This window comes from Pelobates fuscus, chromosome 2 (assembly GCF_036172605.1).
Source record: "Pelobates fuscus isolate aPelFus1 chromosome 2, aPelFus1.pri, whole genome shotgun sequence".
Classification (NCBI taxonomy): domain Eukaryota; kingdom Metazoa; phylum Chordata; class Amphibia; order Anura; family Pelobatidae; genus Pelobates; species Pelobates fuscus.
The window spans coordinates 20,480,668-20,493,167 of record NC_086318.1 but is presented as its reverse complement, the minus strand read 5'-3'; the positions used below and the strand labels follow the sequence as shown (position 1 = coordinate 20,493,167).

The 12,500-nt window shown below is 40.7% G+C and overlaps 3 protein-coding genes across 7 annotated transcripts in view; 2 read left to right on the top strand and 1 right to left on the bottom strand.

Moving 5' to 3' along the window:
• The window catches only part of NCOA1 (nuclear receptor coactivator 1), a 456,420-nt gene extending 451,768 nt beyond the window's left edge, over window positions 1-4,652 (top strand). For all 5 annotated transcript variants that reach the window (XM_063441994.1, XM_063441997.1, XM_063441996.1 and 2 more), the window contains exon 21: window positions 1-4,652. This exon is cut by the window's left edge. The gene's annotated coding sequence lies outside the window, so the exon portion shown is untranslated.
• Window positions 4,653-7,206: 2,554 nt separating this feature from the next.
• On the bottom strand, window positions 7,207-10,143 carry PTRHD1 (peptidyl-tRNA hydrolase domain containing 1). The gene is made up of 2 exons (XM_063440804.1): window positions 9,907-10,143; window positions 7,207-7,689 (listed from the first exon to the last, which is right to left on the bottom strand). The coding sequence occupies exons 1-2, from the start codon at window positions 10,090-10,092 to the stop codon at window positions 7,519-7,521; spliced, it is 357 nt and encodes a 118-aa protein (XP_063296874.1). The 5' UTR covers window positions 10,093-10,143; the 3' UTR covers window positions 7,207-7,518.
• Window positions 10,144-10,315: 172 nt separating this feature from the next.
• The window catches only part of CENPO (centromere protein O), a 29,909-nt gene continuing 27,724 nt past the window's right edge, over window positions 10,316-12,500 (top strand). The window contains exon 1 of the mRNA XM_063441992.1: window positions 10,316-10,387. The gene's annotated coding sequence lies outside the window, so the exon portion shown is untranslated. The remainder of the gene's footprint in view (window positions 10,388-12,500) is intronic.

The following is a 12,500-nucleotide window of genomic DNA, read 5'->3' as shown; positions in this document are numbered from 1 at the left end:
ATGTTCTTATATCTCAAACTGCAGCCATCCTTTTGGGATGAAATACTGCGGGGTCAAACACACAAAACCAACAAAAACCTTGTTCAGAACTGTTAGAGAGGAAAAAAAACACAAACATTCTTTTGACCTTTGCCGCAGTTGTTTAATTTTTCCTTTTTGCCCTGTCCCCTTTGAATAATGCTTGGACAGCGATGGACATTTGGAGATAAAGAGAGCTGCAGGGCTGGACAATCGGACCACTGGTCCCCTTTTCGAGCCAAATGACAGATGATACTTATTTTTGTACGCAGTTGCTGTGATGACACTGAATGGATTGGGCGTTTGCTTTTTTTAAGACGCTCATTTAGAATGTCCCATGAGGAACTCAGTCTCAGCTGGTTCTGTCACTGAAATGGAACCTGAAGAGGAGAAGAGGAGGGTTCTGGGTAATTTACGGGTGGCGGGGATGGGGGAAAAGTACATATATATATATTATACCGAGGTAAAGCGCATCTTTGTTGCAGCTGAAGTGCATTTGTAGAGCTATCTTTGGCTTGTATGTACAATCATGATTTTTCTAAGTGGGAGGCCTGCTTTGCGCACATTTTAGGGCCTATTTTTTACCCCTTTGCCGCTGGTGCAGGGAATGGGGCAGCCCGCAATATTTTCATGAAGCTGACAATTTCTTGGGGAAAAAAAATGAACTTTTTTCTTGACAATGGGAAAAATCATTGAAATAATTGAATATCTGATTATTATTTTTTTCCATGAGCTGTATATAGGGGTCAGCGAGATTTGGCTAGGCTATCCGCTTCACATCGAAAAGACACATGCTCTTATTTTGTACAAAGTTTGGTAAAAGCTGTGTTTGTTTCCATATGTCACATTACGTTGATCACATTGTCAATGTCCCCTGAGAGTTATTATACTGGGCTATGCAAATAGGCTTGTAGCAGGGCTGGGTAACAGTATGCGTGCAGCTGAATGTTACAGGAGGAATAATTATAACCAGCACGAGTGCTATTGTCACCCTTACCTGATATGAGCCTCAAACTATCTTGGGAGAAATTCAATAGCCATTGTCATACAGATATGCAATTATCACACGGTCCCAGACTGCACCAATGGGCTCCTTAAAAAGGAAACTATTGGAAAACCCTGAGACTGCTTGTGGGAGGGACCTGTTGCATACCCCACCCTCTAGCAACCAAAGGCAAAATGAAACAGACATCAATTAACAGTAATGGGTTTTACCCAGCAGATTACCTTGCACTTTAATTAGTATTTGCTTGTATTAGAAGTTCTCCTCGGTGGGGGTAACATATGTCATTAAATTTAATTTCTGTAGTAGTGCATTGGGGGAATAACTGGGACATTCAAAGATTCAAAGACAACTAATACCAAATAGAAGAAGCCAGAGTGGGTTCTGTTGATTTGGGACTGAATGTTGGTCATAAAGGAAGACAAATTTACAGTAGTGGAGAGAATTCTGTTTCCGACCAAGCCGGTTTTATGATGACACCACATTAAGAACATATAGTTTGCATCATAGACATCAGCGTTAGCAATGAGCTGCGAAAAACTAAAAGCGCTACATTTATACTATTAAAATGAGAAAAACGTCACAAAACAGGAAATAAACGTATGATATAATAGTGAATTCCTGTGGGGAAAACAAATGAAGAAAATATTATGGACCACATAAGTCTAAATGTATCTCAAGGCTCATTTAGAGCCGTAGCCGACCTCTCCAAATTAATCTGCGTGTATTTTTTATTTCTTTATTCTGAGATTTTGTGTTAAAAATCTACATCCTACCTCTTGCAACTAAATATTTCTTACATTTAATTTTTTTTTACAGGAATTCTCTACTGACATTACTGCTAACTAGTGTTACACATGATGCATACACAGCATAAATGATCATGTAGTATAATCGCAAATCGCACTACACCGGTGTTTTACGGTGTTTATTCTTTAGGGGGAGGGCTGAGTTTTAATTTTTTTACCTACATGGGTAAGAGAAGCTTGCTCCTACTGATTGAAAGATAAATTATATCAGGAGCTTTAGCTATAAATTTAAATTTGAACATGCCATAAGAAAGGCTAATGCATTTAATTGGTGAAGGCTCCTGAAATCTATGAAAGTCCGTAAACAAAAGTGTGTTGATTTGATCACACAATTATTTTAGCCCTTTTAATTTTGAAGGCAATAAAATAGACTAAATAATTTCAGTAAATGTTTCCCTGTTGGTGTACAGACCACATTCCAATCCTAAAATCATCAGGACCCACCCAAATCTCTGCTGACCACTCACGTATATGTATAAAAAGAAAAATCTACAGCTTTTTGGCTTTGTTGTGTTTAGCCCCTTCTGTTACCAGAGGAACGGAACGGATGAGGCCTTAAAAAAATCATCACGATCAACAACTTTGTGTACATACATTCCGTGCCCCCACCACTAAGCATTCTGGGTCGTTATAAACAGAGTGGTTTGTGTTTAGTTTCCTGCAAGCCGCTGTCAGATGTCTAGTCTAAGATAAGTAATCGCTTTAACCTGCTGCTAGAATCTTGTATACCCTCCAGACTCGCCATTACTAAGTCCATAACAATGTAACTTATACTCAGGATATTCCCACTGCCTGTAGCCTGCAGCGGTATCATGCAACAGGAATTTGTCATTTTTATTGTTCTGTTTGTGTTTTTTTTGTTTTTTTAATGAACCAGGCCTTTAAGCTTGCTTTTTTTTTATGTAAATGGAAGGAAGTCTTCTTTTTTTTTTTTAATATTATTTTTGGAGAGAAACATCATTTTTTTTTTTTATTGTCATTTTGTAAGCTTTGTTATATTGTGTTAGGTCGTTCACAGGCACTGCCTTTCACTTCCTGGTTTATTGTCCATTCCAGGGCTTACACAGTACCTCAGTTGTTATACTTTTTAGCAGAAGAGGGATACCCAACACATTTCACTCCCCTCTGGAACAGAAAGACTACAAAAATGACCAATTTTATCACCGATTGACCTGTAGTTACTCTGTTTACCTTATTCTACAGCAGAAGTTAATTTCCCTGTGACACTCAATGAAAAGTAGTGGCATAATTAAAATAACAATCACTTTTGAGTTCTAAAAATACTGTTTAAATATAGTATGCATACTATAAAAATCAATATTAAAAAAATAAGATGCTCTTATAAAGAGAGATTTCTGCACATATATGTAGGTTCGCTTTAGTAGAATGTAGCATATTTGAAAATGCCTTTGTTTATCTGCTTGATGTGAAAGCAGTTTAATTTTAGATTTTAGCCACTGTATACATTGTTTTTTTTTTTTTAATTAACTGCTGTCTTATTCACTTTTCAAAAAAATAAATAAAAAGTGGCCACCAAGTATTGCCACAACTGGCAATGTCGCACCTCCCTAATAGAAAAGGCAGTGCCTATGAATACATTGTCACCTCGCTTTATTTGTTGCTGCAGGTAAATAAAAAAAAAATTAAAAACTTGCTGTACATAGAGAGCTTGCCACACAACATGAACTGTTTAGTTTTTTCTTAAGTGGTGGGAAACTTTACTGCTTTACTCAAAACCTGACTTCTGAAACTTGTAAAATAACCAGCATGTCAAAAATGTCGATATTATGTTTATTTTTACTTCGCTCCAGAATGTTCTTAGATCCTACTGCTTAAAAAAAAAAATAAAAAAAAAAGAAGAAAAATAGAAAAAGGAAAAAAAAAAAATATTTGGCCCATACATTCGAGCATTTTTGGTAACTTGCTACATACAATTTATTCTTACATTTTGGATCGAGATTCTTTAGCCAGCTGCTTTTCGTAATGTAAAAAAAAAGGTATGAAAATAAGTTTCAAATATTTTATATTGCGACTGTTTCTTAAAAAAAAGAAGGAAAAAAAAAAAAGCGAATGCCGGGATTTTTCATAATTCCACCCCTCCCCCCCCCCCCCCCACTCAATAATTATAAATATATTTTAAAAAATTGCTGTTTTCTGGTAAATAACCAAACTTGTTCCCTTTTAAAACAAAATGAGGAAAAATACCTATTTTTTGTTTTTAATAAATGCTGGCTATCGATCACACAAATAACGGAATAATTTATTGTTAAAAGACAACAGATGGTTCTTTTAATTTCATAAGGAAAACCTCGTAACAAATTATACTTTTCTTTTTTTTTGCTTCTATTTTCTCTACTTATTCCTTGTAGGGGGAAGGAAAGAATGTACTTTAAGATGGAAAAAAACTATTAAATCTAAACATCAAAACAGGTATTTCCAGTAAAAGGTTTTTAAAGAGCAATTTTATTTTATTTTTGTTAACTTTTTTTTTTTTTAAATTGCTCTGAAAACACACACAAATCTATTTTACAGAACAGCAACTTAATTTGTTTAAGTAATGATGCATTACAGAACGAGAAAAGAATGTAACATGATTTATGAACCGATCTGATTTCAGAGAAGTCTGTAGCATATTGCTAAACCGACTCCTGGCATTAGGTAGGTTTAACCCCTCTGATGCCAGGAAGACATGAAAGATGAATCTCTCTGGCTGCAAAGGGGTTAAGATGGCTGAATAATATTGCTTTTTGCTGTTATATTATTGGCTTTGTTCAATGTTTAATTATTCTGTTTATTGTAAATAAAGTCATTTAAAATCCTGATCTATTTATCTCAGTGGTGTGTTTTATTACAATATATTTAAATGCACAGAAATGAAAGTAAGCGTATGATGGTTATACTCTGCAGAATTTACATAGGTCATAGTGATAGTTGGACCGTCAGATTGCGGTCTGTACAACCTGCTTACAGTTGAGGAGACTCATCTTATCAACTTCTGAAGGCAACCCCGTTATAAACGGTTTTCCGAGACCTCTATCCATGATGTCATCGTGAAATAAACCATTAGCAGGCCCTATCTGCAACCAACATATGGCAAAGCTTAAAGCACACAATCCCAGTTACTTAAAAAAAAAAAAAAAAAAAAAAAAAAAAAGCCTGATGGGTTGGATAAATAATATGATGCCTACCTGGACAGAACAGATGCAAACATTACTGTTACATGAGGTCATCCGTGACATCATAAGCCAATAATACTGATGCATATACCCCCAAAAAACAAAATGGGCAGAACTTACACTGGCCACACACACACGATTGAGCTTATTATAAAATCGAACTCTAGAAAAGTCAGCACTCTGTGGAGATTCCTTGGCTATCGAGGTGAGAACGTGTTTTGAATTTGCCTACATGTTAAGGCCTCCCTTGACATTCACAAATGGGAGTGACAGGCAGTGCATATCACTTAATGTTTCTTAAGGAAGAGTCCTGATATAATGACTGTGAAGGCCACGTATGGCCCTACTGCATCAGCAATAGGAAACAGTGGATGGAGCTCACGGACACTTCACAGAGCAGCTGTTACATGTAACGTGCTAATTTCACTCTCACATCAACCCAGAATGAAAACGGTCAATCTGTGACCCCATGTTAATTAAACCTGTACATTAGGAGCTTCACAAAACTACAATTAAACAGGCCGCCATTTGGAAACCAAGGTCGCAGCACAGAAGATGCATAGTCTGAGGTAAGGCGCAGGGTTGGAGAAAGGTTAAGTACAATTAAAAGACAGCTTTGTTTCTTATATGTTTGCCTCAAGTTTGCAAATCCCTGCTGATTTCCTGAAGACTTCCAGTTTAAAGAGTAAGCCTGCCTGTTCCTTCATGGTCATGTTTTGTGTATCTTTATTTTTAGCAGTGCAATGATTAACAATCACCAAAACATTCATTTAGTTGTACAAAATAGTAGTTGATAAAGAGGTTAGTTTGTGAGGTGGAGTGGACGTCCTGACACTGTAAGCCCCCCAGGGCAAGTTGCGCTGAGTGCTTGGTAGCTATCTTCCACATTTTAGGCAGACACGGTACAGGTAAGTAGATTAGAAGAGCTTGCCGTCGAAAGTCGGATGCAATGTGTTTAATTTCGTATGTGTTTGATTTTTTTTTTAAATCAAGGAGCCCCTGCGACACACGTCTGCCTCAGTCAGCTGTCAGGCCCCGCCCCCCTTTCATGGTCCTGTTTAATATGGCGACCAAAAACCAGTCACAGACCTGTTTGTCTGTCTGTCTGTCTATGAATTGTGTGTAGCACATAAACAGGCTAGGCCCCCTGAAGTAATGGGAGCTCAGCTAAAACAATCATAACTTTTAGAAACTCAGCAAGGAACAGATATCTGATTGACATTTACACTTGTTCCCTTTCAGATTTGTGCGAGGTAAGGGCTTTCTTACCCAAACATGAAAAAAACACCACACTAGAAGTCTTTCCTCCCTGGCATATGACATGCAAATATAGCAAGGATCGTATTACAACAATTGGCCATGAAATTGAATATTGTGAGATATAAATATATTTCACTGTCAGCTGTGGCAGTATTATAATTTGCCAATGTATTGTCTCTGTAGTTGAAAGCTGATAACGAAAGGAAACCCTAGTCTCCCCTACACTAACCCTTCCAGCACTGGGTTAGACAAGTTCAACGGTTCATATTCCATATGGGAGGCTTATGGTTGGCCAAGCTACTTCCTGGAGCTAGGAGAGTTGAAGGCTGAATATGCACAGTGTGAGGATTTACACAAAAGGATTGGTTGTCTACACATTTTGATGCATTATAACATTAAAAAAAAATAAAAATGGATCAATTGTCCTCCCTCCAGAGTCAGCTGCTGTGTTTGCCACCGTGTGAGCTGCTGTGCCTCCCCCCCCATGGGGGCTGCTGAGTTCCCTACAGACAGCAGTTGGTCTGTCTAACTGTTTGGATCTGTGGCAGCAGCCTGGTAGACACTGCTTAGAGGAGGACACTGACACTCGCTGACAGAGTCTGAAGGAGATATCAAAACCCCTGTATCTTTTACAGTAAAGAGCTACGTCCATCACAACACTCTGCAAAGCAGCAAGCATTAATAAATGCTATCACATAATTGTTCATGATAGTTCCTCTTAAGAGTGGTATTGCTTAAATAGCAGAATAGAAACTGATTGCAGCATTGAAAACCACGTCTTCGTTAGACATTGTAAAATTGGTATGGGGTGACTAACGCCATTTACATTTTCTTCCTGAACTCACTTAATCAGATCAGGTAATTTAACCCAACATACCATGTGGCTGATTCTGGGATGTAAACACTATTTCTTTGCACAGCTCAAATACATTGAAACACATTTACATTTTGGAGATATTTTATTCTGCTGGGAATGTCCAACGCATGCACATGGCATTTTCAGTATCAATGTCTAATAAATTAGGGAGTTATATTGTATTTGTTTGTGCCCTTTCCAATATTTCTTCTGTATAGTCCCTCGCAGTATGTAACAAGGGGAACAGATCTGGATATTTAGCTACCCAAACTCGTCGTTCTCAAACAATCTTCGCTGTTCCTTATTGGTAAGAGGTTACATTGTAGCCAGCTCCAATCCTCCTTCTGATAGAGACGTGTTGGCACTCCGCAGTATGGCTGAGGATTCTATGCACCTTCATTTGAGTAGTTTGAATTTTTTCAGATAGGGGTGCACTTGTTCCTTGGGGTATGGTCTGAGGGCAATGCAGGTGGTGATATTTTCTGGTTGTTCGATCCATGCTTTGTGATCAATGTTTTCTTTCTTTAAGGTCTCTGCCAAGCTTGTTAGCGTCGCCTCATCAGGAACCTAGGAATGGACACAGATATTAACACAAGTAAAGTTACTGTTACACTGAGCCTTGCAGTTCGTCGCTGCGACACAGACTTTTATAGGGTTATTTACTACAGTGAGACATCAAAGTGAAAATAGCTGTCCTCTCCAAATTACCTCTCTCCTACGGTTTCCTATTCTCTTCCTCTTTCAGGATCTGTTCTTCTCTGATCCATTTCTTTTTAAAACATAAAACAGTCACTGACTATCTTAAGGACGACCTCAAATTTTAAATACCTGGGAGTGATCTTTCAAAAAACCATGTCCACCTTATATCGTTCTAAGAAGACCCCACTTTTGACTCAGGTGAGGGATGTCCTCTCCCGCTGAGCACTTCTCCCTCTTTCTTTTTCTGGTAGAGTGACCCTAAAATCAATCAGTCGTAATACCTAAGCATCTATATCCCTTGCAGGCCCTGCTCATACTTATTTCACACTCTAAACACTTTATTCTCTAAATTCCTCTGTCAACATAAACTAGGTATCATAAACCAGGTTTAATCTAGGTCTCAATATTCCAAATCTAAAGCTCTACATGCACATTTCTGACATGCCCTAGATTGTCCCTAGATCAGGACTATACTCCCTCCCAAAGGAAGCACGTGGAAATCCTCTACTGGCATCCACTTTTAAGATATGGAAGGCGGTGAGACAACTTCTAGGGCTTCACTGGCAATACACCAGATTATCAACTTTTTATGTAGCCCACATTTTCAGGATGGGGGATGCTCAATAACCCTACCGCTCCTGGGAAGCAGCAGGCTATACTAGAATAGACTATTTTCTGGATCACCATAAGGAGTCAATCCTCTCATTTCAGCAAAAATACATTTACTGACCTCAATGTTCTTTGCATACCCTCAGACAAGCGGCCTGATCGCCACTATTTTTTTCCACACAACTCGCCCCTGCTTCTTACTGCATTAGCCCCTTCCATTCTATAATTTGACCTCACTTGGACTACTCCACCATGCAGTTGGGCTTATCTTGATGGATTGACTAATCTTCTTACATTAACTCACAATATGCTCCTAGCAACAACTGTCAAACTACTTAAAATACATCAGCGTCCTATCAAAAAATGCATTGGAAAATAGCACACCGTGATTACTACTTGCCTGAAAAACTATTTTCTCTCAAAATGAGAGAAATCGGCTAAATGTTTGAATTGTGGGAGACTGGGCAGACATTTATCAGGGCTTATGGGAGTGTGGGGAAATTCGGGTGTTCTGGAAACAAGTTAGAGATGGGGGTGCCAGCGGAAGAGCTGGGGCAGATTCCTAAATTAGCCGATATATGCTTAGCTGCAGCATGTAAATGTATATTACACCACTGAATTAGTCCATCTCCTCTCCTGTTATCACTGCTTCAAAAACTGGATTGAAACCTCACTGAACAGAGGCTCTTCTCTTACTTGGAAACCTTATGTTGACTTTTATAGTTCTACCCAGTCCATTGGCCCTCTTGCCCTGGTCAGTTGCGATCATTGGCCCTCGCTGACTCTCCCTGGCCCCCCATCATTGCCCCCCCTGACCGCCATCACCCCCCTGGTTGCCATTGCCCCCCTGGCTGCCATTGTTCCCCATTTGCTGCCATCGCCCCCTCTTGCTGCCATTGCCCCCCCCCCCCTGGCTGCCATTATCCCCTCTTGCTGCCATCGCCCCCCCTGGCTGCCATTATCCCCCCTGGCTGTCATTATCTCTTCTTGCTGCCATTGCCCCTCTGGCCCCCCTGGCTGCCATTCTTGTTGCCCCCCCCGGCTGCCATTCTTGCCCCTCCTGGCTGCCATTATCCCCTCTTGCTGCCATTGCCCCTCTGGCTGCCATTCTTGTTGCCCCCTCCCCCTGGCTGCCATTCTTGTTGCCCCCTCCCCCGGCTGCCATTCTTGCCCCTCCTGGCTGCCATTCTTGCCCCTCCTGGCTGCCATTCTTGCCCCTCTGGCTGCCATTCTTGCCCCCCCCGGCTGCCATTCTTGTTGCCCCCTCCCCCCCCCCCCCCCGCTGCCATTCTTGCCCCTCCTGGCTGCCATTATCCCCTCTTGCTGCCATTCTTGTTGCCCCCTCCCCCCTGGCTGCCATTCTTGCCCCCCCTGGCTGCCATTCTTGTTGCCCCCTCCTGGCTGCCATTATCCCCTCTTGCTGCCATTATCCCCTCTTGCTGCCATTCTTGTTGCCCCCCGCCCCAGGTCTCTGACCTCCAGTAGCACTTTGTGCATGGTGTCCAGCTCCTGCAGGTATTGCTGTGTCTCTGGGTTCTGATAATACAAGTGAATGGCGGCTGTAGCTGCATGACAGGCCTGAGCCACCAGGGCCCCCAGGGGCCAGCCGAGGACAGCCTGCAGGTCCCTGCGGAGCACTATGTACTGAACCAGGCCCGGCATGCTGCTCTGTGTCCGGGCTTGGAGCAATAAAGCTGTGCTTGTTCTATTTAGACAGGACACGCCCACCTCGTCACCATGACAACACCTTATAGGAAGCGTAACGCCGTCATTATCAGAGCGAGGCGTGGAACGCGGGTCCGCTCAGCCAATCAGATCACGTCTCCCCGCGCTACGCACGCTGGGTGGAGGGAGTCACGTGGCGGTCAGGAAAACCGGGTGATTTGTGCTATAGCACGTCATGGCGGGAGGTGCCGCGGGGGATTCTGGGAGATGGTCCAGGCAGTGACTGCAAGAGGTAAGCTGTGCTCGCGGTGCTTCATGGGAAATCTGCCTCATTGAATAGGCACCAACATAGACTGCAGCGCAGGAGAATAAAATAATAACTGGGACAGGATCCGCGCACCAAAACCACTTCACTCCGCAGCCTGTCCCTTACAGTGCGGTAAGCGGGGCCATGGCCGAGCGCCACACGCTTCACAATGTGTCAGATTGGGTTAAAATTCGAAATTCTCCCAAATTCCCACTTTTATTAAATGCCGTCAGCCACCGCTATATTATTATTATTTATTTATATAGCGCCGTCAGATTCCGTAGCGCTGTACTATACGATCTCCGCTATATTATTATTATTATTTATATAGCGCCGTCAGATTCCGTAGCGCTGTACTATACGATCCCCGCTATATTATTATTATTATTTATATAGCGCCGTCAGATTCCGTAGCGCTGTACTATACGATCTCCGCTATATTATTATTATTTATTTATATAGCGCCGTCAGATTCCGTAGCGCTGTACTATACGATCTCCGCTATATTATTATTATTATTTATATAGCGCCGTCAGATTCCGTAGCGCTGTACTATACGATCTCCGCTATATTATTATTATTATTTATATAGCGCCGTCAGATTCCGTAGCGCTGTACTATACGATCCCCGCTATATTATTATTATTTATTTATATAGCGCCGTCAGATTCCGTAGCGCTGTACTATACGATCTCCGCTATATTATTATTATTATTATTATTTATATAGCGCCGTCAGATTCCGTAGCGCTGTACTATACGATCTCCGCTATATTATTATTATTATTTATATAGCGCCGTCAGATTCCGTAGCGCTGTACTATACGATCCCCGCTATATTATTATTATTATTTATATAGCGCCGTCAGATTCCGTAGCGCTGTACTATACGATCTCCGCTATATTATTATTATTATTTATATAGCGCCGTCAGATTCCGTAGCGCTGTACTATACGATCCCCGCTATATTATTATTATTATTTATATAGCGCCGTCAGATTCCGTAGCGCTGTACTATACGATCCCCGCTATATTATTATTATTATTTATATAGCGCCGTCAGATTCCGTAGCGCTGTACTATACGATCCCCGCTATAGTATTATTATTATTTATATAGCGCCATCAGATTCCGTAGCGCAGTACTATACGATCTCCGCTATATTATTATTATTATTTATATAGCGCCGTCAGATTCCGTAGCGCTGTACTATACGATCCCCGCTATATTATTATTATTATTTATATAGCGCCGTCAGATTCCGTAGCGCTGTACTATACGATCCCCGCTATATTATTATTATTATTTATATAGCGCCGTCAGATTCCGTAGCGCAGTACTATACGATCTCCGCTATATTATTATTATTATTTATTTATATAGCGCCGTCAGATTCCGTAGCGCTGTACTATACGATCTCCGCTATATTATTATTATTTATTTATATAGCGCCGTCAGATTCCGTAGCGCTGTACTATACGATCTCCGCTATATTATTATTATTATTTATATAGCGCCGTCAGATTCCGTAGTGCTGTACTATACGATCCCCGCTATATTATTATTATTATTTATATAGCGCCGTCAGATTCCGTAGCGCTGTACTATACGATCCCCGCTATATTATTATTATTATTTATATAGCGCCGTCAGATTCCGTAGCGCTGTACTATACGATCTCCGCTATATTATTATTATTATTTATATAGCGCCGTCAGACTCCGTAGCGCTGTACTATACGATCTTCGCTATATTATTATTATTTATTTATATAGCGCCGTCAGACTCCGTAGCGCTGTACTATACGATCTCCGCTATATTATTATTATTATTTATATAGCGCCGTCAGATTCCGTAGCGCTGTACTATACGATCTCCGCTATATTATTATTATTATTTATATAGCGCCGTCAGATTCCGTAGCGCTGTACTATACGATCCCCGCTATATTATTATTATTTATATAGCGCCGTCAGATTCCGTAGCGCTGTACTATACGATCTCCGCTATATTATTATTATTATTTATATAGCGCCGTCAGATTCCGTAGCGCTGTACTATACGATCTCCGCTATATTATTATTATTTATATAGCGCG

Excerpts from the sequence above, each read along its gene's own strand:
- PTRHD1 (XM_063440804.1), bottom strand. The coding sequence starts at position 10,092 with ATGCCGGGCCTGGTTCAGTACATAGTGCTCCGCAGGGACCTGCAGGCT. Across the intron at positions 7,690-9,906 it reads TGCACAAAGTGCTACTGGAG|GTTCCTGATGAGGCGACGCT; the intron begins GTCAGAGACCTG and ends GTCCATTCCTAG.